The 26,956-nt window shown below is 51.4% G+C and overlaps 2 protein-coding genes across 2 annotated transcripts in view; one reads left to right on the top strand and one right to left on the bottom strand.

Moving 5' to 3' along the window:
* Positions 1-753: 753 nt before the first annotated feature.
* On the top strand, positions 754-6,988 carry LOC307222895 (chymotrypsin B-like). Its single transcript, XM_079988491.1, has 7 exons — positions 754-842; positions 2,208-2,311; positions 2,494-2,573; positions 3,530-3,608; positions 4,797-4,977; positions 5,719-5,852; positions 6,473-6,988. Exons 1-7 carry the CDS (start codon positions 791-793, stop codon positions 6,632-6,634), a joined length of 792 nt encoding a protein of 263 aa, XP_079844617.1. The 5' UTR covers positions 754-790; the 3' UTR covers positions 6,635-6,988.
* A 2,829-nt stretch (positions 6,989-9,817) lies between these two features.
* The window catches only part of BCAR1 (BCAR1 scaffold protein, Cas family member), a 37,936-nt gene continuing 20,797 nt past the window's right edge, over positions 9,818-26,956 (bottom strand). Inside the window, exons 2-7 of the mRNA XM_079988379.1 lie at positions 21,568-22,203; positions 14,802-14,948; positions 14,531-14,638; positions 12,899-14,038; positions 11,194-11,283; positions 9,818-10,688 (exon numbers count right to left, since the gene is read on the bottom strand). Coding sequence (XP_079844505.1) covers positions 10,167-10,688; positions 11,194-11,283; positions 12,899-14,038; positions 14,531-14,638; positions 14,802-14,948; positions 21,568-22,203 — 2,643 coding nt within the window. The 3' untranslated portion in view covers positions 9,818-10,166. The remainder of the gene's footprint in view (positions 10,689-11,193; positions 11,284-12,898; positions 14,039-14,530; positions 14,639-14,801; positions 14,949-21,567; positions 22,204-26,956) is intronic.

Here is a 26,956-nt window from a genome sequence, read left to right as displayed (position 1 = left end):
AGATTTATTAAAGCTTTAAATACAAACAAAGAAAAAACAATATACAATATAACTCAACGGCAAGTATCAAACATTTTTTTTTTACATAAATCATAAACTGGGGTGATTGGCTTAGAATCCAGCAGCCCTCTAGCTGTTTCCTGGCACAGTCAGGTTATGATGGATTAACGCCCTCATCTTTGGCTCAGCCAGAGATACACCACCATATCCCCTCCATTGTAGCTGAGCCAAGCCTGGTAGATTTCAGGTTAGCATAAGCCCCCAGGAAGCTGTGTTCCATGGCTGGAATTAGGGGAATTTAGGCCAATTCCCAGGCCTGTCAAGTTCAGTCTCACGATCTAGCAACCCAGTGTAAATTCAGCCGGCAGAAAGGATGGTGAAACTCAAACACTATTTTAAAGGCTTGTTTTTGCTCTGCCAGGTTTAGCTCAGCTCAGTGAGCAGGAGTTCCACTCCTGAATGGAGTTTGAGCCAGTGTAACTTTGTGCAAGCTTAAATTACACCAGTTTGCTTTATGCCAGCTTCTTGTACACAGAATTGCTCCTTGAAGCAAGGCCCCAGGGCAAAATAGAAGAAACCACCTGGGCCCTCTTCCTTCCACTGTCCTAAAAATACCCACAGTTTCCAGAGTGGGTGCTTTCACCTGCCAGTCATCAACCGTGTTATCAATGGACAGGTTTGCTCGTTCCCACGTAGCCACTGGCTCCTAGCCACCTTTGGTCTGAGCATTCAGTATAAAAATGGCTGAGCTGCTACATGCTGTTCCCATTGTCCTCAGAACCAGCTTATTATGGCAGCCTTGTGGTTTTTGTCCTGCCTGGCACTTGTCAGTGCCGCACAGAGTAAGTACCCACCTGCTTGCAGTCTTGGGCCTTGCTTGGGGTGGGATGGGGAAGCAAACTATTTCTGTGTCACCCAGGCTTGGATCATCATCTTTCTTTTCTCTCTAGAAAATAGAGCTGATTCAGGGGGTAGGCCAACCTGGCCCCATTCATAGGCCAGTGAAGGGGCACTTGCTTTGGTATTTGCTTTCCTCTGCCCTCCTCCTTCCTTTTTCCTTTTCTATCATGGCTGTTAGATTGTAAGCATGCAGTCAAGGATGGCCTTGTTTTTTTTAATATATGTATAGCGCTTATAAAGTTTAAAAGTGTTAAGTTATCCTCTTCATCTACCAGCGGTTCTCAACCAGTGGGTCCCCAGATGTTGTTGGACTACAACTCCCATCATCCATGAGCTCTGGCCTTGCTAGCTAGGGGTGATGGGAGTTGTAGTTCAACAACATCTGGGGATCCACAGGTTGAGAAAGGCTGCTAGACTGTCATGGGGGAATCAGCACATTGCACAGCCCTCCTGAAACTATACTGTTCCAGAATATAGGTAGATGAACAAAATGCTTGAATGCCACATTAAAACTCCCTACACTTAAAAACAAACACCAGGGATAGGTGAGGGTTCAGATCTCTGTCCCTGACATGTCTTCCTGACATGCTAACTCTCTATAGGTAGGGATGAATTCATTTTTTTAATTACTTATTTTTTACTGCATTTATAACCCACACCTTTCTCCCCATTTTCTCCTCAGAGCAAACCTGTCAGGTAGGTTAGGCTGAGAGTAGGTGACTGGTTGAAGTAAGCTTTACAGCTGAGCAGGGATTCAAACCTTCATCTCCCAGGTCCTGGTCTAACACTCTAACTGGTACACTGCACAGGCTACTACGAGAAGCATTAGATGATGGCATCCTCAGGTGCATTTTGAAGTGATACAGGGCCAGGGAGATTGTACCAGGTGGCCTGGTCCCCTCGTTTATAGAGGACAGTCCTCTGTTTGAAGGGCTATCAGGGGACAGTCCAGCATATCTGAAGGATGGTCTGGTCCAAGTCCAGCTGAAAGATAAAGAACCATGAAGGAGGCCAGGGACTTGGTCAATCCCCATGTAGCATCATCTCCCATTTAGGAGAAGCCACCAAGTAGGTCCTTTTGGATGGCTCTTATCACCGCACACATACAGACAAGCAAAGGACCGGCACACCAGCCACATAGGGGCTTGTCTCTGCTACGTTATGTGCACAGATGGACCCCTGGGCTGTCTTTGCCTTTACAGTTCCCTGTCCCTGCAGCCTCCTTGCCAGAAGTCCTTACCTGAAGTCCTGAGCGCAAAGCACAGAACATGGAAAAGCTCTCACTTCACCTCTTTTCTTGCTTCCAGGTTGCGGCGTCCCTTCGATCCAGCCCATCCTCACTGGCTACTCCCGCATTGTCAATGGGGAGGAGGCAGTGCCCGGATCATGGCCCTGGCAGATCTCCCTGCAGGTAAGAATGCTTGGGAAGGTCTTGGGAGTCTGGTTCGTTTCCTCTGTTGGTTTGCACTTCCCCTAGTAGTGCTTAATTGGAACTGAGAATAAAATGGTCAAAGGCCCTTTCTATTGCCACTGCTGCCTGGCTCTGATCCTGTTGGGTCTCTCACCAGCTGCTTTCCTTGGCTTGCCTTGCAGGACAATAGTGGGTGGCATTTCTGCGGTGGGTCCCTCGTCAGCGAGCGCTGGGTGGTGACTGCTGCCCACTGTGGGGTGACGTGAGTCCCTTTTCTTGTGGGGATATATTTTTTTTAATAGATGGATAGGAATCCTGGAGGTTGCAGGCTCAGTATACGCACAGCAAAGGCTAGCAGATGTGTTAGCCACCTGTAGACAGAGCAAGGGGCTGAAATATATTTGAGAATTGTAGTAAGAAATTTAAGGTCTTATATATATATAATAAATGTTCATAAATGTACCAACCAAGCCCGTACATAGATATGTGGACCACATGTCTGGAGCAGCAGAGGAAAACCGTCCTGAAACCATTTTGACTCCCAAACTGACCAAATGTTTTCTCTGCAAGGAGGGAAGGGGCGAGGGAACCTTCCTGTTGTCTCAGGAATTCATCATTGCAAAGGAATGGCCAGACTACCAGGAAAGGGAATCAGATAAACTGGCAGACAGGAAAAACAACACCATTCAAATTTCTCTTGTAGACCACCTTTTCTGTGACATAGGTATGTTTGTGGGGGGTGGTCTTGGGTTACACCCCATCTGTGATGTATGTATGATGTATGGAGGGGTGGTCTTGAGCTCCAGGGATGGGATTTAAAATGTCTAAATAAGGGCAGGCACACCTTTGCTCTGGGTCCTCCTCCTCCTGCGTCCTCCTGCGTGTGAGGGGAGCACCCTGTTGCAACAGCTTTAATAAAGATCAGGCTAACTAGCAGCTTTGCTTCTCAATATTCTCTGGTTGGCCTCTGTTATTTTCTCCTACTGATAGGGAACCCACTTAAGGACTCTATACAGGCTCTTGGATACCCCATAAGGGAAGAAGGGCAGATTTTGTTTACAACAGAATCATAGAACTATAGAATTGTAGAGTTGGAAGGGACCCCCAAGGGTCCTCTAGTTCAACCCCCTGCAATGCAGGAAATCCCTGACAAGATGGCCATGCAATCTCCATTCCTTCAGCAGGGGCCAACTGACAGCTTTTGCTTGCTTTCCTCAGGACCTCCAACGTCGTGGTGCTTGGTGAACATGACCGCAGCTCCTCTGCCGAGAAAATACAGAAGTTGGCTGTCGAGAAGGTGGGTGAAGCAGCTGGAAGGGCTCCTCAGGGCTCCTCCAGATAGCATGTTTACTGGGTATTCATCCAGATTTACTTGCACAAGGCTTAGACAGAGGTCGGGCTTTGTTCAGTCTTTCAGGCACTTAAGTAAACGTTAACCAGCCCTCGAGGGTGTTCAGAAACCAGTACAGCCCAGAAAATCCAGTTAAGCAGTTTATTGAAAAAGGAGTTACTTGTAAGAAAGGAGGGTGGCAGGGGAGAGAGAACAAATAGCAAGAATGCAGTTCAAACTTGAAATAAAACACCATACTAGATTCTTGGTCCAACTAATCCTCCACTTAATCCAATACTAACAATGAAAATCGGCGCTCTGTGGTCACCACTGGAGAAGGAACCTTTCTGGCATCTGCTGTAGGTTGGTCAGTGTGTGTGTGTGTGTGTGTGTGTGTGTGTGTGTGTGTGTGTGTGTTTCAAGAGGAACAAACTTGAAAGCCGCAGCCCATCTTCAAGGGCTTCTTATTCATTGGTTCAACAGGCAGACTCCTGCCAATCAGAAGCCACGTTTGTCAGGTAGAGGGAAAATGACAGCTTTTGGGGAGTGGGGAAATGGTTACTACCAGATTTCCCCATCTCCCTGCTAGAAAGACATAAGCAGTAATCTGTGGACATGTCTGTCTTCTTTCCTTACCCATCTTGGGTGTTCGTAAAGAATCAGTTACAATACATCAGGAGGTTCAATGCTATCACTCTAAATAGAGTGAAAGGATTTGAGCACTTTGCGTGTGTGTTAACTGGCTTGCCAGTGCCAGGATGTCTGTGTCATCAACTGCTTTTGTTAATTAACACAATTATCACTGCCAGCCATTATCAGCCTGTCACCCTCCACTGACCTCACTGTTTACAACTCCTCTCCCCAAACCATGTGTGTGTTTAGCCTTGTAGTCAACAAAGGCACACACCCAGTGGCGTAGCATGGGGGGTGCAGGGGGGGCCGGCCGCACCGGGCGCAACATCTGGGGGTTAGGGTTAGGGATAGGGTTAGGGGGCGCAAATCCAGGGTTAGGGGGCGCAAATTACTTGCCTTGCCCCGGGTGCTGACAACCCACGCTACGCCACTGCACACACCACAATATGTTTGTTAGTCTCTGGTCAGATGCACCACTGTATCCCTGCTTGCAGCACTCACAATGCCTCTCTCGCCCACCAGGTCTTCACCCACCCAGAGTGGGACCCCGTTGCTATCAACAATGACATTGCCCTCATCAAGCTGGCCGCCCCTGCTGAGATGACCGACACTGTGTCCCCTGTGTGCCTGACAGACACTGCTGACCACTTCAAGAGTGGAGACCTTTGTGCCACCTCTGGGTGGGGAAAGACACGCTACAACGGTGGGCCTGTCAGGGGTCTCACAGGGGAAGTTCTGGAGGGCATAGGGAGGGATGAATAGGGGGCCTCCTGCTTGCCTGGATAGAGTGCAGAGGTGTGTGTGCAAACTAGCCCACTGTACAAAAGTTAAATATTTGATTTTTGCACATTTGCCCTTGGCCATCCCCTTCACTATCACGTGGCCCCCAGCAGGGAACGTGGCCCTATCTGTCTGACAAAAGCTCACCACCCCTGCTTGAGCGCAGCTCCCCATGGCAGCCAGTTCTCTGCCCATGAGGTGAGCAGCCATTTCAAGCGTCAGTGGGAAATCCTTCTTGACCCAAACTTACTTCAAACCTGGCTTTCTATCTTGTTAGGAGGGAGACAGACTTCTGTGGCAGTTGGGAGCTGGATGTTTTAGGCCACTCAAGGACGATCCCTCTGTGGGGGTACCTCACTGACAAAGTGCTCCTTGCCAATGTGTGCCTCCCTGTTAGTGACAAGGCAGCTGCTTACAAACAGAGCTCTAAATCTGGACCAGGTTACCCGAAAAACCATCTTCTTCTTCACTGTGCTCAGCTAATGGAACCCAGTTAGTTTTGATTATCGACTTGTGGTAACATGGACTTGGGTTTTTCAGTTATTTTATAGTTTTAAAGTGCTTAGAAGCCACTTTGGCATCTAAATAAATAAGTAAACAGTGTCTTAGCTACCAGGGTGCAGCAAAGCAGTGGCAATTGCTGACTTGATCCTCTTTCCTACAGCTTTCACCACCCCCAACAAGCTGCAACAAACAGCCCTGCCCCTCCTGTCCAATGAGCAGTGCAAGAAGTCCTGGGGCAGCAACATCTCTGACCTGATGATCTGCGCTGGTGCAGCCGGATCTTCTTCCTGCATGGTGAGTGCTGCTTGACCCTCTCCCCTCTCCCCGCTCCCACAAACCCCCCCAAGCACCACAGGGAGGGGAAGCCAATTAATTAATGAGCAAATGGTCACTTATCTCTCAGCTCCACTGAACAGAGAGCAGGAGCGGAAGTGGCAAGGAGGGATGTGATAATTAAAATTACAGTAGCTCTTATAAAAGCTTCAGGACCACGTTGATGGTTCACATTGGACTGGTTGGCATGGCAATTTATTTTTATTGCAAAAACAAGAATAGTCAGAAATCAGGGTGTGGGGAGGAACCCGCAGGAGGAAGACACAGAAAATACTGAAAAGCAACAAAGGGAGTGCCCGGGGGATTGTGATTCCAGAGATTCCCTCAAACTGAAGGATACATGGTAGGAAAAAGAATATTTGCCAACTCATTTGTAGTTTCTCCAAGGCATGTGATAGGTGGGTGTGGGAGAACACAAAACTGCAAACCGACCTTTAGAGAATGTGGGGGGTGAACATCCCAAAAGATTGCTTGGTTCCTTAAAAAAGGGCTAGACGGAGAATTATGTCAGAAGGCCTAGGACACCCGCCCCACCCCATCCCACCCGCCCAAAGTCTAAACTGCCTGTCTTCTGTTTGCAGGGTGATTCTGGCGGACCCCTTGTGTGCCAGGAAGGCAATGTCTGGAAGTTGGTGGGCATTGTGTCTTGGGGCAGCAGCCGCTGCTCAACCACCACCCCTGCTGTGTATGCCCGCGTCAGCCGCCTCCGTGCCTGGGCCGACGAAACCATGGCTAATAACTGAGCTTCCGGTGTCACGGGATGAGGGGGATCAATAAAGGCTGTTCCTCCTTTGAGACTCATCTCGTGTCCTGTTCTTGCATTGCTCCTGCCACAGAATACATTCTAATCTCAGGCCGGCATGGCCATGCCATTTGCACATGCCCGCACCCACACACTGCCCCAAGCAGTGGCTCAATAGCATGGCTTCCCCTGTGGAATATGATGCCAAGACCCTCCTATGCCAACATTGCCCCAGAGAGCAAAATTGATGTATTTGTGTGTGTGCATAAGTGTGCAGGCTGTGTGATGGGCCCATCTGGGCGAGTGTGCACACACTGGCAGGTGGCCCTCACAGGGGTGGTGAATCTTCAGTCTGGCCCTCAAGCTGAAAAAGCTTTGCCATCTGTGTGCCCTACAAATGCCCTGTAGCTGCCTCAGAAGGGCCCCATCAAGAGTTTGGACAAGCCAGAAAAGGCTATACAAGGCTGTGCATGGAGCCTCATTTAGGAAGAGGTCTCATGCTGAATGAAGCTGAATGTAGAAAATTCAGGACAGATGAAAGGAAGTCATTCTTCATGCAGTGAATAGTTAAACTGTGGAACTCCCATACACAGGAGGCAGTGATGGCCACCAACTTGGGTGGCCTTAAAATATAGGGGAAGCGCAGTCCAGTGCAGATGTTCTACCACCCTCTCAAGTCTATTCAGAAACATAGAAAGCTGTCTTACATAGACTTAAGACCATTGGGGGGTTCCCCTCTATCTCTGGTTGTGGGTCTCCAGTGTTGCAGACAGGGCTCTTTCTCAGTCCTGGCGATTGAACCTGGAGCCTTCTGCATGCATAGAGGGATTCTACCATCCAAGTCCCAAAACTGCACCCCCAGTGGCAGTTCTTGTGGATGCTCCAGAGGGATGCTGAGTGCAGAACAAAGAATGGCCAGCTGTGCAATTTCTTATTCAAGTTGTTCTTAAGGGCTAAGTTCCTGTCCTGTGGTCAGATGGAAAGGCAGTGGTTTTACTAATGGTGGTCAGTGGGTTTACGTATTTCCAGTGAGATTCTTAGACAGCAACCTGGGGGGAATGTCACACTTGTGCTGAGGCTGAATTCACAGGCAGAGGTGGCTGCTGACCAATCCAAAAACCCAAGCTAGATCCGTGCCACCCAGAAACATAGGAAGCAGCCTTATAGAGTCAAGACCATTGCTCTCATCTACATTCAGTGACAGTGACTCTTCAGGGTTTCAGGCAGGGTTTGCTCCCAGCCCAATCTGGAGGTGCCCAGGATTGAACACGGGACCTTCTGCATGCAAAGCAGGGGCTCTGTCACTGAGCTACAGTGGAAGGCTCTCTCAAGCCGCAATCCTGTGGGAGTAAACTCCCTTGAAGTCAGTGAAACTTACTTGTGAGTAAGCCTGCATTGGGTTGCACAGGCCCCTTTGCTCCACTCAGGAACAGCAGAGAAGAGAACCTCTTCCAGCTTTCCTTGCTAAGATGTGAACGTATCTTCCAAAACATGGGGGTGTAAATGGTGATGTATGAGCCCCCCACCCCAGTTTTTCTACAGCATGTTTAGCTCTTTAATTGATGGCAAAAAGACACACACACTCCCCACAGTGTTTTCCCAGCCATTTAGTGGCTTATCCACTCAAGTCAGTGTGATTCTGGAAGGGGAAAGGGCAGGAGGAGGAATTAGAATTAGCTGCTGATTAGGTACTTGAGCCAAGGCAGTCGGTCGTCCAGGCTGCCATTACCCAGACATTTGCCCACTACCCTGTTCTCCAGCCAGGCTCAGCCAAGCTACTGAATCTATCTGGGTCTTTGAAAGGAGCAAGGAAGCCAAGTTCAGGGTTGTTGTTTTTTAACCATGATTAAATTTGCAGGTCAGAATAACAGGATCTTAAGGGCAGGTCCCTACCCAGAAGGTACTAGGCCAGCCAATGTAACAAATGCAAATTGATATTAATCCTGGCCCTGTGGTTACTGCCCAGAGTTACTGCCTTAGCATAAAGATGTGATCATTCCAAACATTGAAAAGCGGGAGTTTCTCTATGGAGGCACAGCCTCTCCATATGCCAGCCCAGCGCAACCAGGAATAACAGAATGTGCCTTATACAAAATCAGACCACAGGTCCACCTGGCTCAGCCTTATCTACAGGGACCTGCAGCAGCTCCCCGGGCTTTGAGACAAGGGGACACTCCTGGCCTTACCTTGAGATGCTTCAAGAGAGCAAAGGGAAATGGCAATGAGAAGAGGAAAGGATGAGCACCACAGAAGGAGCTTAGCAAAGCCAAGTTTCACTCTGAGCTGGGTGAAAAGGGACTTTCTTTTCTCTGTCTTGAAACTCCCAACATTCAGCTTCCTTGGAGTTCTGGCGTCATGAAAGAGGGAGGGAAGACTTTTCTCTTTCCATTTTCTCCATGCCGTGCATGATTTTACAAACTTCTATCAGTCCACCTCTATCTAGCCTTGTCTCTGAACTAAAGAGGTCCAAATGCTTCGACATTTCTTCACAGGGGAGTCAGTTGTTTTGTCCACCCTTTTCTGAACCTTCTCCAGCTCTACACTATCCAGAGGCCATACACAGTACAGTGGTACCTCGGGTTACATACGCTTCAGGCTACAGACACTTCAGGTTACAGACTCCGCTAACCCAGAAATATTACCTCGGGTTAAGAACTTTGCTTCAGGATGAGTACAGAAATCATGATCCAGCAGCGCAGCAGCAGCAGGAGGCCCCATTAGCTAAAGTGGTGCTTCAGGTTAAGAACAGTTTCAGGTTAAGAACGGACCTCCAGAACGAATTAAGTTCTTAACCCGAGGTACCACTGTATTCCAAATGCAGTTGCAGCCCATAGCTTTGTGCATTTGCACTGTGACATCGGCACTTTACTTTTCGTCCAGGCATGGTAGTGAAGCTGGAATGGATCAACGCTCTCCCCTGTTTTGGACACGCAAAGTTTTAGACCAAATTGCTGCCTAGTTGACAACCCTAATGAGACACACACATTCTCTCTCTGCTTGTGGAGCTGATCATCTTCCTTCTGCGTCGACTGAACAACATGGACAAATTTGTTTGCTAGCATCCCAAGACTCTTCCACAGATAAGGGCACTGATGTAACCATGACAAGAGAAAAACACACACACACACACACACACACACACACACACACACACACTGATCTTTCTCCCGTACCCCCTAATTGCTTGGATTCTATGTCTCTTTATTTGATTTAAATAGTGCTCATTAGCCAAACCATTTCAGAATCAAACAGGGTGTGGGGGAAGGGGAAGGATAACTATTTGACTTCCACCACCTTCTCCCCGGTTGCCATCAGGGCTGTCAAGATCCTCCCTTGTGAACCACATCAGGCACATGGGAACCACTGGCAGGAAGGTCCATTGTCTGTGGAGCATAGAGGGAGGGGAGGGAGCAGCCAGCCCACCAACCCAGGAGAGTCTGGATAAGTATTTACAGCCCATTTGCAGTGTTTGGGTGGGTGGGTGTGGATCGTCGGCAGGCCTCCCCCCGCCCCTACGAAGCCAAGGGTGGGCTTCACATGGCCGCGAGCTGCCCCAGCACCATCCGGAACTGCTGCGTGCTGTTGGCGAGCTCGTGGACCCGTGCCACCATGTCCTGGGCAGCAGCGGGGGAGGGGTACTGTAGTGCGGCCACCTTGGTGGTGGCCACAATCTCCTTGAGCATGTCACAAAGCAGGTTGCTGTAGTGGGTGACCTTGTGACGCACGTCCTGGGCCTTGGCCTGGCGCGAGAGAGTGTCCCCAATGAAGACCAGCTTGTGGGCGCTCAGGATGACGAACTTGCTGTGCGCCACGAAGATCTTGGGGGGCTGGTTGGTGCTGACGGCTGTGAAGAAGGCGTCCACGGCGTTGGTCAGGGTGGTGAGGTTGGCCTCGCACTGCTCCAGGTAAAAGAGGAGCAGCTGCCGGTCGGAGGGGCAGAGGGAGGCGCCGTCCCCGGCCCGCACGTGGGCGTAGTGCTGCGGGGGCGTCCAGTTGGACAGGTCGTTGTCGATGGGCCGCGTGACCTCCTGCTCCAGGCGCTCAAACTGCTTCAGCTGCGGACAGGGGGGGGGGAACACAGGGTGCTCCGTCAAGCAAGGGTGGGCTGTCGAGGACAAATGGCTCCCCCCCCCCAGCTTGTGACAAAATGAGCCAGCTTCCTCCCCGCAGAGCTACCTGGGACCTGGGCTTTGCCACTGGGATGTGGTGGCATCCTGAAAGCCACAGATCCACACAACCCGGCCCTACCGTTAGGCAGAGTGAGTATGTAGACTCGGGCAGCTGACTTTTGAAAGCAGTGAATGGGAGGTGAAGGTGGAGAGGCAGGAGTGGAGAGTGCCACATGGTCTGCCCTGTTTAAGCTAGCCTGGCATCCTTTACCATCAGTGGCGACCAAACATTTTTGGGCCACCGCCCCATTTGTTCCATGAACTCATCCCCAGTGCCTGCTACCCTGCCAAAAGCATTACAGGTGATGACCATGTTGTGCATGCGCCATTGACATGTGCCTGGCAAAATCCTTAGTGGTGGGGCTGGACCCAGGAAGCCCACCCCACTCACCTGTTGCTGCTCCAGGTGCCCCTTCCCTTGCCGGATGATGTTGCCCCTCTCAAGCAGCTCCTTCTGGGTTTTCTCAAACTCTTCCTTTCCCTAGTTGTTTTTTAAAGGGGTGAAAAGGAGGTTAGTGCGGGTGCAACCAGAGGGACAGACCCACAGCACAAGGAACCCACTCCATCAGTGCTAGAGCATCTGCTTGGCATGCAGAAAGTTCAGCCCCTGGCACCTTCACTTTGAAAAGGTTCTGGGCCAACGCATCCAAAAAAGGACTCTTCACCAACCTGGCTCCCCCCAGATGTTTTGGAACTGCAATTTCAATCAACCCTAGTCAGCACATCTGGTGGACACCTGGTTGGTAAGGGCATGTGTAGGTAACACTGTGCTACCTGGATCAGTGACTTGACTCTGCAAAAAGGCATTTCCTATTTGCCTGTTTTTCAGCTTTCCACCACTGGGGAAGGGCCGTAGCCCAGCGGTTCAAGCACCTGCCTGGCAGGAGGAAAGTCCCCAGGTTCAAACCTTGACATCTCCAGAAGGCTCTCTTGAGAGTCTGGAGCACCAGCACCCATCAACAGAGACAGCCCTGAGCAAGAGAGCCCCATGATCTGACCTGGCAAAAGGCCACCACAGCCCTGAGAGCCTCTCCCTGGCAGGGACCAGAGGCGGCACTGGAGGTGGTTGTGTGCAAATTCCAGTGGGGTAAGAGTGCTAGTCTGCTGCAGCAAAACCAAACAAGAGTCTTGCAGAAGACATGTGACTGGTAGGCACACTCGTTGGTTGAGCTGAAAGATATTTTCTCGTCTGAGGCAAAAGAGACGATGGCAGCTCCTGCTATTCTACATACAAAAACTGACTAGACCAGCAGCTGGAACATACTTCAGCACTGGTAATGGGGCAGCAGCCTTTACAGCCCCCAAGGGCAGCAAGCCTCTGGGCACATCTGCCTTGGGCAGCTGCCTCACCCTGTCTCATGAGAGGGCTGGACCAGATTATTCAATTATAAACCTGCAGGCAGGGCCTGGTTTTTTTTAAAGCAAAAATCTTTGTGCAGGGCCCAAGAAACTTCAGAGACTTTGTATATTAATGGCAATACTTAACCTAAGGCAAAGTGGGTGAAGAGCGGAGAGAGGAGGGGGCCTTCCTGCTTCTGCCACCTGGGGTACAAAACTCCTTATCTCCAAAAAAAGTCTATTTTGAAGGTGTTAATTTTGCTGGTGTTGATATTGACATATTGTATGTTGTTTTTAGATCTTATTACGAATTATGTGAGGAAGATTTAATTTTGCTCTTTACGCTTTGATTATGTTTTCATTCACCGCTATATTCTTGCAATGATGTGAACCTTTCCATGTGGTAAGCCGCCTTGAGCATGGCTTAACAATGGAAAGGTGGAAGATATATAGAAGATGATAACGATGGAAAACTTAGCCTGGTGCCAGGCTTTTAAAATATAGAACTATTATATTCTGGCTGCATTTCCCAGGAGTGTGGCTTGGGGGCTGGAACCTAGCAAGAGGTTTGACCCCTGAGGATGACGGGACTTTGGGAACGGAGGTGGAGGACCTAGCAAGGCCTGCCCCCCCCCACCTGTCCATCTTCCCCCAGTGGTGGCTTGTCCCTTTGGAGGCTGTGTGTGTTATGTGTGTGCGCACTCTGCCCTTCCCCCCCCCACAGCACACCCCTCGTCTTCCCCGCCGCCCAACCCCACCTGCAGGTGGACGTAGTCATAGTCTTCCATCCAGCCGCCCTCGCTGTTCTCATACTGCCCCTCGGGCGAGTCCTGGGTCAGGAACTTGGGCGGAGAGGGCAAGGGCCGGGACTGGATGCTGCTTGCCTTGTCAGCCGGGGTGCCATGGGCGAGGCTGCCATCCCCTCCCAGGGAGGTGGGGGGCACCTTGGTCCTCCGGAAGAGCAAGGAGGCGTTCCCGTGCAGGAAGGAGGCCAACTGCTTGGTGTCGTCTGGCACCCCCCGCGAGTACATTACCAGGTGCTCCAGGTCGTCCGGCGGGGACCCTGGCTTGCCAGCCACCAGGGCGCCGGGGGCCCAGCCGCAGCCATCCAGAGCCTGGCTGTGCCGCAGCAGAGCCTGGTACACGTCCTCCATCTTCTGCACCTGCTTGCTCAGCTTGGCATAGAGGGAGCGGTCCGAGGCCTGCGAGGCGCTGCTCACGGCCGCGCGGGCAAACTCCAGCAGTTCCCGCAGCGCCCCCCGGACGTTCTCGGCCGCCCCCTGGATGCGGGCCGCTTGCACCTCCATCTGCTCGGGGCTGCGCCAGCTGCCGCTGATGAAGGACATGAGGTAGGAGACAGCAGTGCCCACATTGCCCTGGAGCCGGGCCAGCGTCTCCATGGCAACGTCCTGGTCGAGGTGCAAGTCCCTGTCAGGGGCCTCCTTGACGGGCACCATGTCCAGGGAGGAGCTGGAGTGGTTGCTGCGGGTGCTGCCCGTGCTGGAGGCGGAGAGGCGCTTGCCGTCACCCGCCTTGCCCTCCCGGTCCACCTGGGGCGGCACGTCGTAGATGTAGTCACCCTCCCCGTCTTTGCTGCCCACCGGCAGCTCCCGCGGCACGTCGTAGACCTCCTGGCTCGCCAGCTTCCTCAGGCCAGGTGGCACGTCGTAGATCTCCTGGGCCTCGGGAACCCCTTTGCTGGCGGCTGGAGGTACGTCGTACACATCCTCAGGCAGGTAAGGCTCTGCCGCCGGCGCGGAGGGCTGGGCAAGGATGAGTGGGTGTCGTAAGGGATCAAACGGCTTGGCCTTGCAGAAGACGGGGGGCACGTCGTAGGTCTCCTCCCGCGCGGGGCCATCGGGGATGTCTTTGCTGACCGATGGGGGGATGTCATACACCTGCAGGAGGGTATTAAAGCTGGTGTTTAACCCAGCAGCACATCTGTAGCCCCCTCTGCTTGTAACATGCTGCTAGTTCGTTTCTGGGTCCCATTCAAGGCGCTCACTTGGGCCCCAAAGACTGACATTTTTCCTAAAGACTGTCTAAGGTGCCCAGATTGGCAAATGGGGGGGGGGTCTCTTGGTAGTTCCTTGCCCTCAAGAGGCTCTGGGGGAGGGTCTAGCATTCAGCTTTTTGTTTCTTAACATCTGTGGCCATAAAACTGTTTCTCTTAAGTTACACAATAAATCAATGCTTCGGAGACTGTACTTGGTGGGGTGGGTGTTTCTTGGCAATTTTTGTTTTGCCTCCGGGTCAATCGCCTTCTACTCTGCCTTGGGGTCAGAGTGGCTCTCCTAAGCACTGGGGCAGCCCCCCACCACAGCCCCTGCCACTGAAGGTAGAGGCCCTCCCCACTTCCACGCCTCGGAAACCTTGCAAGCCATACTCACCACCTGCAGGCCTTTTTCCACACTGGGGGGCACATCATAAATATCCTGGGCATGAGCCAGATCCCTGCTGTTGGGGCCCTTGACTGCCAAGGTGGGGGTGTCATATACCTGGCAAAAGGAACAAAGGAGAGCAAGAGATGTTAATTTCCAATGAGTTTGAAACCCATTGAGGGCTGGTGATAGGGAAGCAGAGGTTTCACCACCAACCCACCTGCGTGGGCCCCATGCCAACCAGACTCCCCCCACTTCTAGAAGGCAGGGCATCACTCACTTCCTGGCTGCCTTGGTTCCCCAGTAGACCCCGTGTCGGGGGCACGTCGTAGATCTCCTGGAGGTGGCGGGGAAAGTCGTACTCATCCTGCTCTCCTTTGGGGGAGTCATAGACGTAGACCTGACCCACACGCGTGGGGACGACAACCTGCAATGGGAAAAAAGGGGGTGGATGAGGCAATGTTTGCTGGGCTAGGCAGGTGGGAACCTGGCTGGGAAAGTCACAGGTCTGACCTCCACTTGCCAGAGGCTCCAATGGGTCTGAGACACCGCAACATCTCAGGCTCACCTACTGCATTCACCAAGGATCCTTTCCCTCCCCCCCACACACTTTTAGGGGGGTTGGGAGATGCCCTAAAGACTAGCTCAAAGTCACCCTGAAAAGCCAGGGGTGGGGGGACATCAGCGCCCCTCCAAGCATTCAGCCAAGTCCAATGCACTATCCAGTGCCCTGACCTCTTGGATGCTTCCTTATGCCCAAATGCTGCTGAAGAGCTTTTTCACGCTGGGGCGAACAGTACTGGGAACATACCACTGATCCTAAAAGATGCTCTTAAATAGCTTCTGTGTGTGTCACATAGGATGCAGCTCGTCCTTTCCTCCAGCAGAGGGTGCTGCCTGCCCACAGGCAGCCCCCGTCTGGAAGGAACCTCCAGGCACCTTGCAGCAGGAGCCCCTTCTCCAGGGGAGGCAGGGATGACATCATGTTCTATTTCTGGCTCTGAGCAAATGAAGGGCTTGGAGATGAAGCACAATGTGCGCTCATTCCCTCATGGGCGGCCGCTTCTGGAGGCGGGGGGAAGGCGAGGGACCCTGCCGCAGACGCCTTCCCGGCTGCCGCTAGTTTGCAGAGTGGGGGGGGGGGGAGTGCACGCATAGAGAGGCATCGGAAGCCAGAGGCTGCAGGAGTCTCCAAGTGCATTTGCGCACAGTCAGAGTGCAATACAACAAAAACGTGGAATTCCGCTACAAGGTTAAGCAGGAATGAGTCTTTGCAAAAGCCGGCTCTTGCTAACTAAATTATAACAATGCACTCAGGTTGCATTATTTATCCTGCTTCTGATCTGCTTGGGGTAGGGTAAATAGCTGCCAAAAACACTGAAGCTCAGAGAGGAGGCAAGTTGCCCCCCGCATGCCGTAAGAACACAAGAAGAGCCTATTGGTCAGGCTCATGGCCACCCAGGTGCCTCAGGGAAGCTGGACCTGAGCACAAGGGCAGTTTCTCCCCTCCTGCGGTTTCCAGCAACTGGTATTCAGAAGCATTGCTGCTTCTGACCTTGGAGGCAGAGCAGAGTCATCATGCCTAGTAGCTACTAATGAAGACTCAGCCCTCCTGGAATGGGGACCTCAGAAATGGCAGGTGGGTCAGAGAGGGGATGGATGCAAAACATGGTGTCTGCAAGGTCTGGTATACAGAAATTAGTGAGCCAAAGCACTCCTAAGAACATCGGAACGCAAGAAAAGCCCTGCTGGATCAGGCCCATGGCCTATCACATCCAGTATTCTGTTCCCAGGTACCTGTGGGGAAACCCGCAAGCAAGACCTGAGCACAAGAGCCCTCTTCGCTCCTGGCATTCAGAAGCATTGCTGCCTCCAACCACTGAGGCACAGAATCGCCCTTTGGGCTGGTAGCTGCTGATAGCCCTCTCCTCCTTCATGAATTTGTCTAATCATTTTATAAAGCCATCTAGGTTGGTGGTCATCATTTCCCCCTGTGGGAGCGAGTGCCATAGTTCAACTATGGCACATTTCAACCACTTACCCCCAATCCCAAACTACACAAATGACCCCAGGCAAGAGCTGGTGGCAGCACCACCACCAATTGTCTCCATAGCAAATGTGCAACCTCTCCCAGGTAATACCCCAGATCTAAAGTCTCCCAAGACACTTTGGATGCTAGTATCTACAGATCTGATGCTTTGCAACAAAAATTAAAAGAAGCAGGAAAACCAACATATAATTAGCAAGTTAATAAGATTCTCATGAGGGTGGGAATACGCATTTTGCAGGTTTTCAAGCCAACAGAGCCTGCCAAGGACTTCAAGATTTCATCATGCACAGCCCACGTATCCCAAACACCACAGCCATAAGGTGTGGGAACTTGTTTTGTTTGAAAAGGGAAAGTGGTGGTTCTCAGGATGGCAGCCATCGAACCAGAGGTGTGCTTGGTGGCATCGCTTCATATCTTTAGGAGAACCTTCACTTATGGTCAATGGTCAAAATTCCCCAGCTGTTACTGGACTACAACTCCCACCACCCCGATCCCTGGTCCTGCTAGCTAGGGAGGATGGGAATTGCAGTCCAGCAACAGCCGGGGACCCAAGTCTGAGAAACACTGCTTTAGGGTAACCAACTAGGACCTGGGAGAGACCAGGGTTCAAATCCCCGCTTGGCCTTAAATCTTTCCCTTGATGACCTTGGGGGCCAGGCACTGCCCCTCAGCCTAACCTAAAAAGGGCAGAAGACCCCCTGCATGCCACCTGGAGCTGCTCAGAGGAAAAGGTGGGATATAAATGCAATACGTAACATGGCACTGCCCTGAAAAATGGAGATCTTCCCATGGCACAGAAGCAGCCAGACGCTGCAACGCAGGTTTGCCCAGAGTGGTGCCACTCGCACAGCGCCACCGTGAGCCACCCCCCAAACACACACACACACAAACACACCCTGCATGGTACCCCTTTGGCCTGCCCTCAAAGGCAGGAAAAAGCAACAAGGTCACCGGCGAGGAAGAGGCGTGGGTGGGGACCTAGCAGGCAGGCAGGCAGGCAGGCCTGGCCGGCTGCCAAGTGAGAGAAGCTTTTTTCCTGAATCATTTACTGCTCTGCCAGGCCTGCTCTATCCGAATCTCCTTCAAGGTCAGCCAGCAGCAGCAGCAGCAGCAGCGGCTACTTAACAGAGGACAAGCATGCCAGGTGCTTTGCCTACTGCCAACACACAACACACAGGACTATCGGTCTCCCCAGCCCAATACTGTCTGCACGGACTGGCAGTGGCTTTCCAGAGATTCAGGCCGCTAGAGCCTCATCTACCTGGAGACGCCAGGGATTGAACCAGGGACTGTCTGCATGCAAAGCATGAGCTCTGCCATTGAGCTGTGAGCCACCTCCTAAATATAAAACAAGGACTATCTAACTACGTTTGGCTCAGAGCAGACACACGGAAATTAACAGACCCAGGTTTGTAATGTCCTTGTTTGCCTTTAGTTGGCTGAGGAAGGCAAGGGGAGCAAACAGACTAACCAGAGAGCATTTTCCCTGGGTTTTCCCAGGTTGGTTGGTTGGTTTTTGCTTTCGGGGGTCAAAATTCCATGGTCAGGAATGCATTGGAAACTTCCTCAAAGGAATCAATGGAAATCGCCAACAAGTTATGCAAACGCTCGCCTAAGGAACGATTTCTGGGGGACGCCTTGTGATTGTAAAGCAGGACCTGTGTGTACTAACACTGGATACAATCCGAAGGTTCCAGTCCTCAAGGTTCTGAATGAAACAGGGGTTCAGGTATGACACAGGAAGCTGCCTTACACTGAGACTGTGTATACACCATTCATTTAAAGCACATTTCTCCTCCCCAGCCCCAAAGATTCCTGGGAACTATAGATTGTTTAGAGCGTTGGGAACTGTAGCTCTGCGAGGCATAACGACAACTCTCATGATTTTGGGGGCAGGGATAGTACATGGTGTGTACACAGCCTCAGTCAGGCCACTGGTCCACTTAGCTCAGTATGGCCCACTCTGATGTACAGCAGCTCTCTCTGGGGTTTCAGGCAGAGGTTCTCTACCGAGGACTGAATCTGGGAACTTCTGCAGGCAAACCAAACGCTCCAACCCTCTGCTCTCCCCTTGCACTGCAAGACCCCACATTTTGATATGGCACTCTGGGAAAAACCAAAGGCATCAGCCATGCCCAGCCATGCCTCCTTACAAGAGCCTTGTCCGTCTCCAATCCAGAAACAGGCTTGCCCAGGAACCAAGTTGAGGGAGCCTCAGAGATGGATAAGGAGGCCTCCCACCCAGAGGGAGGCCATTTCCTTTCCCAGGGAGAAACAGGAAACCGCTCCTCACAGCCTGCTGCAAACCCCCCTCCCCAGGGAGGGGAAAGCCATGCTGGAGCACACACACACGCCCCTGTCTCCACCCTCCACTGCAGAGGGAGGCAGCGGAGGCAGGAGGCAAGGCTGCCTTGGTGCAAATCTCCAGGAAGCTCTCTGTAAGGAATGCAAGCACCAGCACTTGGCGGCAGGGGAAGGCAACCCAGCCCCAGCAGTCCAGGAACACTAACTGCCTCTGCCCCCGTGCAGAGAAGCAAAGAGTTTTTAAAAGCAGACAGTAGTAGGGTGATTGCCACAATGGGGTAGCTGCTGCCTGCCCACAATGAGCAAGGCAGGCTGAAAAATCCCAGGGCATCTTTGCAGTCTGAAGCGTGGCTGCTGGTGTTGCAAATGGATTTCTCTCCCCCCTGCAGGAACCCCCAGGCCAGCAGAGCCAGCAGGGTGCAGCAGGAGCCTGCTTAAGGCACTGCTCTTTAGGCTGGCTCCTCTGGTGTTACTACAGATGTTCAGCTGAAAGACTTTTGTGTGTGAGTGTTCTATTGCGGTTTTAGCAATTCATGCTTACCTGCCAGGATAAAAATATTTTTAAAAAATAGTTAACTGCATTGCTTAGCTGTGATTCCTGTACTGCAGGGGGTTGGGCTAGATGACACTTGAGGTCCTTCCCAACTCAACAATTCTATAACCACCAACCACCCTTTGCTACAACTCCCTGGTCCCCAACCTCTACTTTAGCTAAACATAAGAATGGCTTCTTCTGCTTTCCCCCATTTACCTTTCTCCTCTTGCCTCCCTTATATTAAAATATACCTTGTAAGCCCATCAGGGCAGCGGACTGTGGTCTTGAATGCCATGCAGATCAGCAGTGCATTCATTAGTGTTCTAACAACAGCAACCTGCATGTGTTTCCTCATTGTTCTTCTTTCTATTGCCTCCCACCATTTCACATTTATGCCCACGCACCTGAATTCAACGGGCACTGTTTGACTATGAGCTCCGTAGGACAGGGAACTTCTTTGCTTCTGTTTCTCCTTGCATGTGTCCGAGGGGCAGCTGATGTAGGCCTCTCCAGATGTCACTGGGCCCCCAGCTCCCATCCGCCTCTGCAGCCAGCCTGCCCAATGGTCAGGGTTAATGGGAGCTGGAGTCCACCAACCACCTCTGAAGGGAATCATGCTGGACACCCCTGGCGTGCGAGGCTGTACAGATAATTCATAATAATGGACCCCGTGCAGAAGAAGCACTTTCCTCTCGACCGTGAAAAGCGCCCAGCTCAGCAACCACTAACAAGGAACCATTTATGCCCCTTTCTCTTTCTCTGTGCCAAAAATCACAAGACAATGCCTTCACAGCCACTTTACTACCACTGTCTGACTGCAGGAATAAAAGCCACTCTTGCCCACTTTGACGGCAGAGTGGTGGATTTCTTCTGAGAGCATCGTTCCTGCATCTGACTCTCTGCTCTCGTGCTAAACCCGGAGGGGGTGGGCTGGGGAGAGCTGCCTCTGCCTATTCACAACGGAAGCCAGTGATGGGCAAGAAACCGGCGGCATCACTTAACCCACCTTTCCTTTCCCCCTCCTCCTGCTCTTCCTCCTAAGGGGGTTTTCAACATTTTAAGACTTGATTCTGCTTTTCTTAAAATTAAAAAATGGGGGGGGGGGGAGAGATAATCTACTTTCATTTGCATAAACACACAAGTGGTAATTTAAAAATAGATCAGACAGCTCTCCTGCAGCGTGAAGGGAAGTAGGACAGAATACTGAATCGGTGCTTGATTTGCTGCCCAGTGTGCCTGTCAAATGCAATGCAAAGCTGCCCAGCCTTAAGAAAGGCAGAGTTGGTCGTCATTGGCCTGTACAAGCAATCACCCGCTAGCATGCGGATAGGGTATCCTTTCTTTATACCAGCCTGGCATCCTCCAGATGTTTTGGACTGCATCTCCCACCAGCCCCACTTTGGGGGAGGCTGCTTTAAACTGTCCTTGTAGGGAAGGCGCTCCCACCTCTCGGATTGTGCTGGCTGCCCTTTCTCCCCACACTGGTGCTCTGAAGGAGCATTAGAACATAAAGAACATCCTGCTGGATCAGGTCAACAGCCCATCTAGTCCAGCATCCTGGTCTCACAGTGGCCAGCCGGATGCCTCTTCTGGGAAGCCTGCAAGCAGGATTCAAAGGCAAGAGCAGCCTTCCTGTGGCTTCCAGCAACTGGTATTCAGAATCACTGCTGCCTCCAGCTGTGGAGACAGAGCATAGCCATCATGGCTAGAAGCCACTGATAGCCATATCCTCTATGAATTTGCCTAATCCTCATTTAAAGCCATCACTGCCTCCTGGGAGAGAGAGAGTTCCATAATTTACCTAGCTGCCTGTCTCAAATCTTCCTAAATTCAGCTTTACTGCATGTCCACAGGTTCTAGCAACGGGAGAAGGGGGAAAACTTACCCCATCCACTTCCTCCATGCCATGCATAATTTTATAAACTATCCTGTTTCCCCTTCCTTGCCTTTTCTCTAAACTAAAAAACCCCAAATGCAGCAACCTTCCTTTAGAGGGGAGTCGCTTCATCCGCTTGATCATTCTGCTTGCCCTTTTCTGAACCTTTCCCCACTCTGCAATATCCTTTTCGAGGTGGGGCAATCAAAACTGTGCGCAGTACTCCAAGGGGGGCCACACCTTAAACTTGCCAAGTGAACAGGTGCCCCTCAGAGGCTTACCTTTCCTTGGGTCTTTGGGGCTTCCCATCCCCGTCCATCCAGTGAAGGAGGCACCTGGTAGATGTCCTGCCCCAGCCCTGCAGGTGCTGGAGGGACCTGGTAAATGTCCTGGGGCGGGCTGGTCGGTCCAGCTGGTACTTGGTACACCTCCTGGCATTGAGAGGGGCTCTGCTTTGGGTAGGTGGGGGGCTGCTTGCCCGGGGGCGACTGGAACTGGCCCGCGGTCACTGTGCCCTGGTGGAGGGGGGCCCCCGGGGCCTTGTTTGGCGCCGGCACCAGGTAGACATTGTCCTCTTGGGGCAGGAAGGAGGGGTGCATAGAGGTGTACTGGGAGGCGGGGGACGTGGTGTAGCCCCCTTGGTGAGTGTAGGCCAGGGGGGTCTGCCCCGTCGGTTGCGGCGTCTGCTGTGGTGTCTGTGGTGTCTGCTGCGGCAGCTGCTTCTTGTCGTACATGCCCACCAGGATCTTGAGGCGGTTGCCGGGGACGATGCCCTGCCGCCCGTGCAAGGAGCAGAGCCACCAGCCATCCAGCCCTTGCGTGTTGCGCTCCAGCACCGTCATGATGTCACCCTTACGGAAGGAGAGCTCGTCCGGGGACTCGGCCACATTGTCGTAGAGCGCCTTGGCCAGCACGTTCTGCAAGAGAGGCAGAGAGGAGGGGAGTTAGGGCGGCCAGCAGGGGGCGGCAGAGGGCATGGGGGGGAAAGGGGGGAGACAGCAGGTGGCAGGGCACCAATGGCTGAACAGTGTAGAGAGAGGTCAGCAACTGGCACACACACACCCCAAGCTGTAAAAGATGGCTCCCAGAGGTACAATTTGCAGTCAGCATCACATAAACCATGCTCAAAAGGATCACCGGAGTGAAGTGTTCACAGAGGGGCCATACTCACGCCATAAATTTAAAACACCATGATACCACTTTAAACAAGACACGGTTTCTCCCTCTCCCTAAGAATTATGGGAGCTGTAGTTTGTTTTAAGGGTGCTGAGAGTTGCTAGGAGGCCCTTATTCCCCCCACAGAGCTACAATTCCTAGAATTCCCTGGGAAGAGGGATTGACTCTGGGAACTGAGGCTCTTTCAGGGCAATAGGGGTCTGAAACTGCTTTAAATATACACTGCAGACAGGGCGTGGGCTACATTCCACCCACATCAAAGTAAATGGTTTCTACGCACATACGCATCTAGGTAAGCACAACTGCACTTCAAGGACACATTCCAGCCAGGCAAAAGCATTGGAGGGGGCTGTGGAGCAGGGCTGGCAGGGTGTGTGGCCTGGGAAGTGGGGAGTCTCGGGAGCCAAACTGAGAGGCTGGGGTGTGGGGGCTGCATCTGACCCTCGGTCTTGCAGTTCCTCACCCCACATATACCCACCCCCCTGCCCATTGCACCTCCTCTTTCTAAATTAAGACTAAGGAGACACCTTCACTGCTATAGCCAAAAAGGGTTGGCCTTCAGAAGGACGTGAGGTGCCCATGTGACTGCCCCAGCCCAGTTCATGCAAAGATCTCCTTTGAAGTGGAAAAGGAAAGTAATTTATCAATGAGCAAAGGTCACTGAGTGGAACGTCCCAGGCAGGACTCTCCGGTCTGTATACAGAACTTGCCTGGTGCCCTAGTAAGAAGAAAGGCTACCTCTTTTACAGGTGAAATTAGCTGGCTCTCCCCCTCCCCACAAATAAAGAACATGAATACACAAGGGGGAAATGGGTTAAAAACAACAAACCTGGAGCTAGAGACTTGTGTCGGCCTATTTATAAAAAGCGCTGTTTGCAAACAAAATGACATGCCTAACCGCTGAGAAAGAGACGAGAAGCTTTCAGAAAAGACACCCTGCGCTGAGATGAATATACACACATCTGTGCCTTTTAAAAGAGAGCAAAGGCAATGGAAATGATGTAAGATTTTAAAAGGACGCAAAAGAAAAAGAAAAAAAAGATACAGACTCTGGGTGATTTTCAACAAAGCAGGAGACACACAAGCAAAGTGGAGCTGCTTTGAGAAGAAAGGCCAGTTTACAGTGCAATTCCAATGCATGTCTACTCGGAAGTAAGTCCCACCGAGTTCAGTAGGACTAAGTAAGTGCACACACAGAGGCCTACCTGGAAGTAAGTGTCATTGGACTCAGTGGGGCTTATCTCAGAGGAATGGCTGCTGCAGATTCCAGCTCAAACCAAACTAATCATTCAGGGTTGTCCTTCTCCTCTCCCTCCCGCATGCCCCGCTCTCTCCTTTTACCCCAACTCTCCTTGCCCCACTCTCCTATGGGGAAGAACCATAGCTCAATGGCAGAGTCTGCCTTGCATCCACAAGGTTCCAGGCAAGGCTGGGCGAGAATCCTGTTAAAAATCCTGCGGAGTCGCTGCCAGTCAGGGCAGACAATACTGAGCTCAATGGACCAATGGTCTGGCTGGGGATAAAGCAATTCCTGTGATCATTTGCTCTTATTTAAGTCTAAAGAGCGCAAAGCAAATAAATAGCAGCAAGTGCTGCTGTTCATTAGCCGGTTTCTTGTTCTTTCAAATTGTGAAGTGTTCCAAACCCAACAACAGAGGAGGATTTTATCAGATGGGCCGGCTGGCAGACCAGCTTGGGGCCTGGGACCCTCCTTCTAGCACAAGCAAAGTCTCTCCTCCCCACTTCTCCTCTCCTGGGCAGGAAGTGCCAGAGCTGTGAGTCAACCAGAGAATTCCCTTTGTGCGTCCCACTGCCCTCCACCCCTCCCGCAGCAGCAGGACACGCAGAGATTCAGAATTTACTTCCAAACATAAGTTTCTACTGGAGCCCCAAGGAGGTGGGTGGAAGGGGGAAGCCAGCCTCTTTTGAGTCTTGATGCCAGTCTCTCATCGGTCTTTCCCAACCAGTGTCCTCCAGCTGTTTCGGACCATGACTGCCATCAAACTATGCTGGCTGGAGTTGATGGGAACTGTAGTTGAAAACAGTCAGAGGGCACCAGATTGGGGAAGATTTCATACCTTCCAAACTATGCCTGTTTATAAAAAGGTAAATAACAGGCTTTTTCACTGCAGTCTATCAATTGCTAGCAGGTGCCAACCCAAAAGGGCCACCCTTAAAATATACTTACTCCGTTGTTTGGAAAAAATATTCCGTTTCACATTTTGGTGCTGGATCACACAACAGATTTGCTACTTCTGAACATCACTGTTTTGTGGAAGTTTAAGCTTCAGTACGGCATGCCAAGCAGTAACTCTGCAGAATGAGTTACCGTCACTCAACTCCATACTTCATTCTTTAGTGAGATGCCAGTCTACAGATCTCACCAAACTGCTCTGCCTACTAATTCTTGGCCCCTTCTACATCTCGCTCTCAGTTCTAAGTTCCTTCATGCTTCCTGTACTGTGTTTCCTCCCAGGAGGCCGAAAGCACATTTCCCCCCAGCAAGATTGTTTTGTTTACAACTAGTGGCTGATTGAGGCCCTTTAAGCAAAGAATGAGAAGAAAATGTTTTGTACGGTTTTCAAAGCCCAAGTGGGCGTTCACAGAAAACACAGGGCAGGGAAGGGGGAGCTGTCTGCGGGACAAGAGAAAAAGAAGGGTGATAGCCGAGCGGCACAGCACAAGCTTTGTAAGGAGAAGGTGTCAGGTTCAATACGCAGGGTCCCCAAGTAGGGCTGGGAGAGACCCATCTGAAATCTGGAAAGAGAGCTTTCGGCACTCAGTGGATGACCAGGGATTCCCAAACTGCAATTAGTGGACAGGACCGCCAGCTTCATCCAGGTGGTCCACCGTGCTTCTGTGGATTTGTGGCTGAAGACGGGAGAAAGCATGCCCATCACGTTAAATACTCGTATCAACTTTTACTTGTATTTTATTGCTTCTTTTATTTCTCATGTTGTGTTTTATTATGTTGCAACTTGAATACAATAAAACACAATTACCTAAGAAATAAAAGAAGGGAGGGGAAGATGCAATTAACATCATACAACATCTAGCACAGGGCACTGCAATTGCTAAAGAATGGGCAGAGGAATATCATTAGATGGTCTGCCAAGACCCTCGGCAATTTTCAAGTGTTCCATTGGGGTGAGAGAACTTGAAAATTGCTGGTGTACTCTGTATATACCAGCTCCCTATGTTCTGAGGACTCTATGTGTTCTTGCTGTGGCCAAAAGTCAGATCCCCTCCCATCCAACTATCCGCCAATGAAAAAAGATTCTTTCCACCTTTGAGTTCACAGGTACGTGGTGCGCTGACAGCCACCAACTCGGCTATACAGTTGGCTGATGGCAGGGACGGGGAACCTGTGGCTCCCAGAGGCTGTCGGGACTTCAACTCCCATCAGCCTCACCCAGCACAATCAATTATCAGGAAGTATGGTGGTTGTAGTCCAACAACATCCAGAAGGCAGCAGGTGGATTCCGATCCCTGCTTTATAGCGAAGTAGATGTGCGGTTGCCACTTTGCATGATGGTGAGACATGTTTACATTTCCCCATGTCGCTGCTTTTGGAACGCACTCACGCCGGAGGCCATGATGGCCACTGACATGGATGGCTTTAAAGGAGAACTGAACAAATTCATGGAGGGCAAGGCTTTCAATGGCCACTAGCCACAATGGCTCTGCTTCTGTGGTGGGAAGCAGGATGCATCTGAATGCCAGTTGCTGGAAGCCACAGGAGGGGAGAAGGCTCTTGTGCTTGAATCCTGCTTGTGAGGTTTCCCATTAAGGCATCTGGTTGGCCACTGTGAGAACAGGATTCCAGACTATAAGGGCCATTGGCCTGATCCAGCAGTCTCTTATGTTCTTTCCCTAACTGAAGTTCTAACCTTTCCCCTAACCCTTCCCTTCTCCCTTTGCAATTGTTGAATGGAGATGAAGAAAGAGCACAGATCTAAAAACGATGTTCTGTTAAATCTCTCGGAGTGTGGATAAAACCGCCAGCCTGGCCTTGCGCTGCTCCCTATATGTGCTCTTTAATGGGACTATTATTTGATTGCTTATACATGGCACACCCCTTTTCTCTTCCAACCACCAAACTGACCACAGGGTGACTGTGCAAGACATGTGACTGCCACGCTAGGATAGGCTGAGGGAAACCCTCTGTAGGGCTTCTCCTACAAATTGGATGCTGCCTTCCAGGAATTCAAAATATTTTCCAGGCCTGCCCAAACTTTACCAGAAGAGGCCCTCCTGGAATAGGAGACTGAATCTGAAAGCTAGGATATTGTAAGCAACAGGCTCGACTTCCCACCCTCCCCAAGGGAAAGAGGCGGAAAAGGCATCTATGGAAACGGGGCCTCAAATGGACAGATATGTTGCAGAGGCTGGAGGGGAGGGGGGAGGCAGAGAAAAGGAAGAGTTGCTGCTGTTAACAGCCCTAAATGCAGCTATGGGGCATCTGGTCAGGCGCTGTTGCAGCCCCACAAAAAT

This window comes from Podarcis cretensis (genome assembly GCF_951804945.1).
Source record: "Podarcis cretensis genome assembly, chromosome: 8".
Classification (NCBI taxonomy): Eukaryota; Metazoa; Chordata; class Lepidosauria; order Squamata; family Lacertidae; genus Podarcis; species Podarcis cretensis.
Note: the sequence above shows the minus strand (reverse complement) of the source record. Positions and strands in the feature narration are given on the sequence as shown.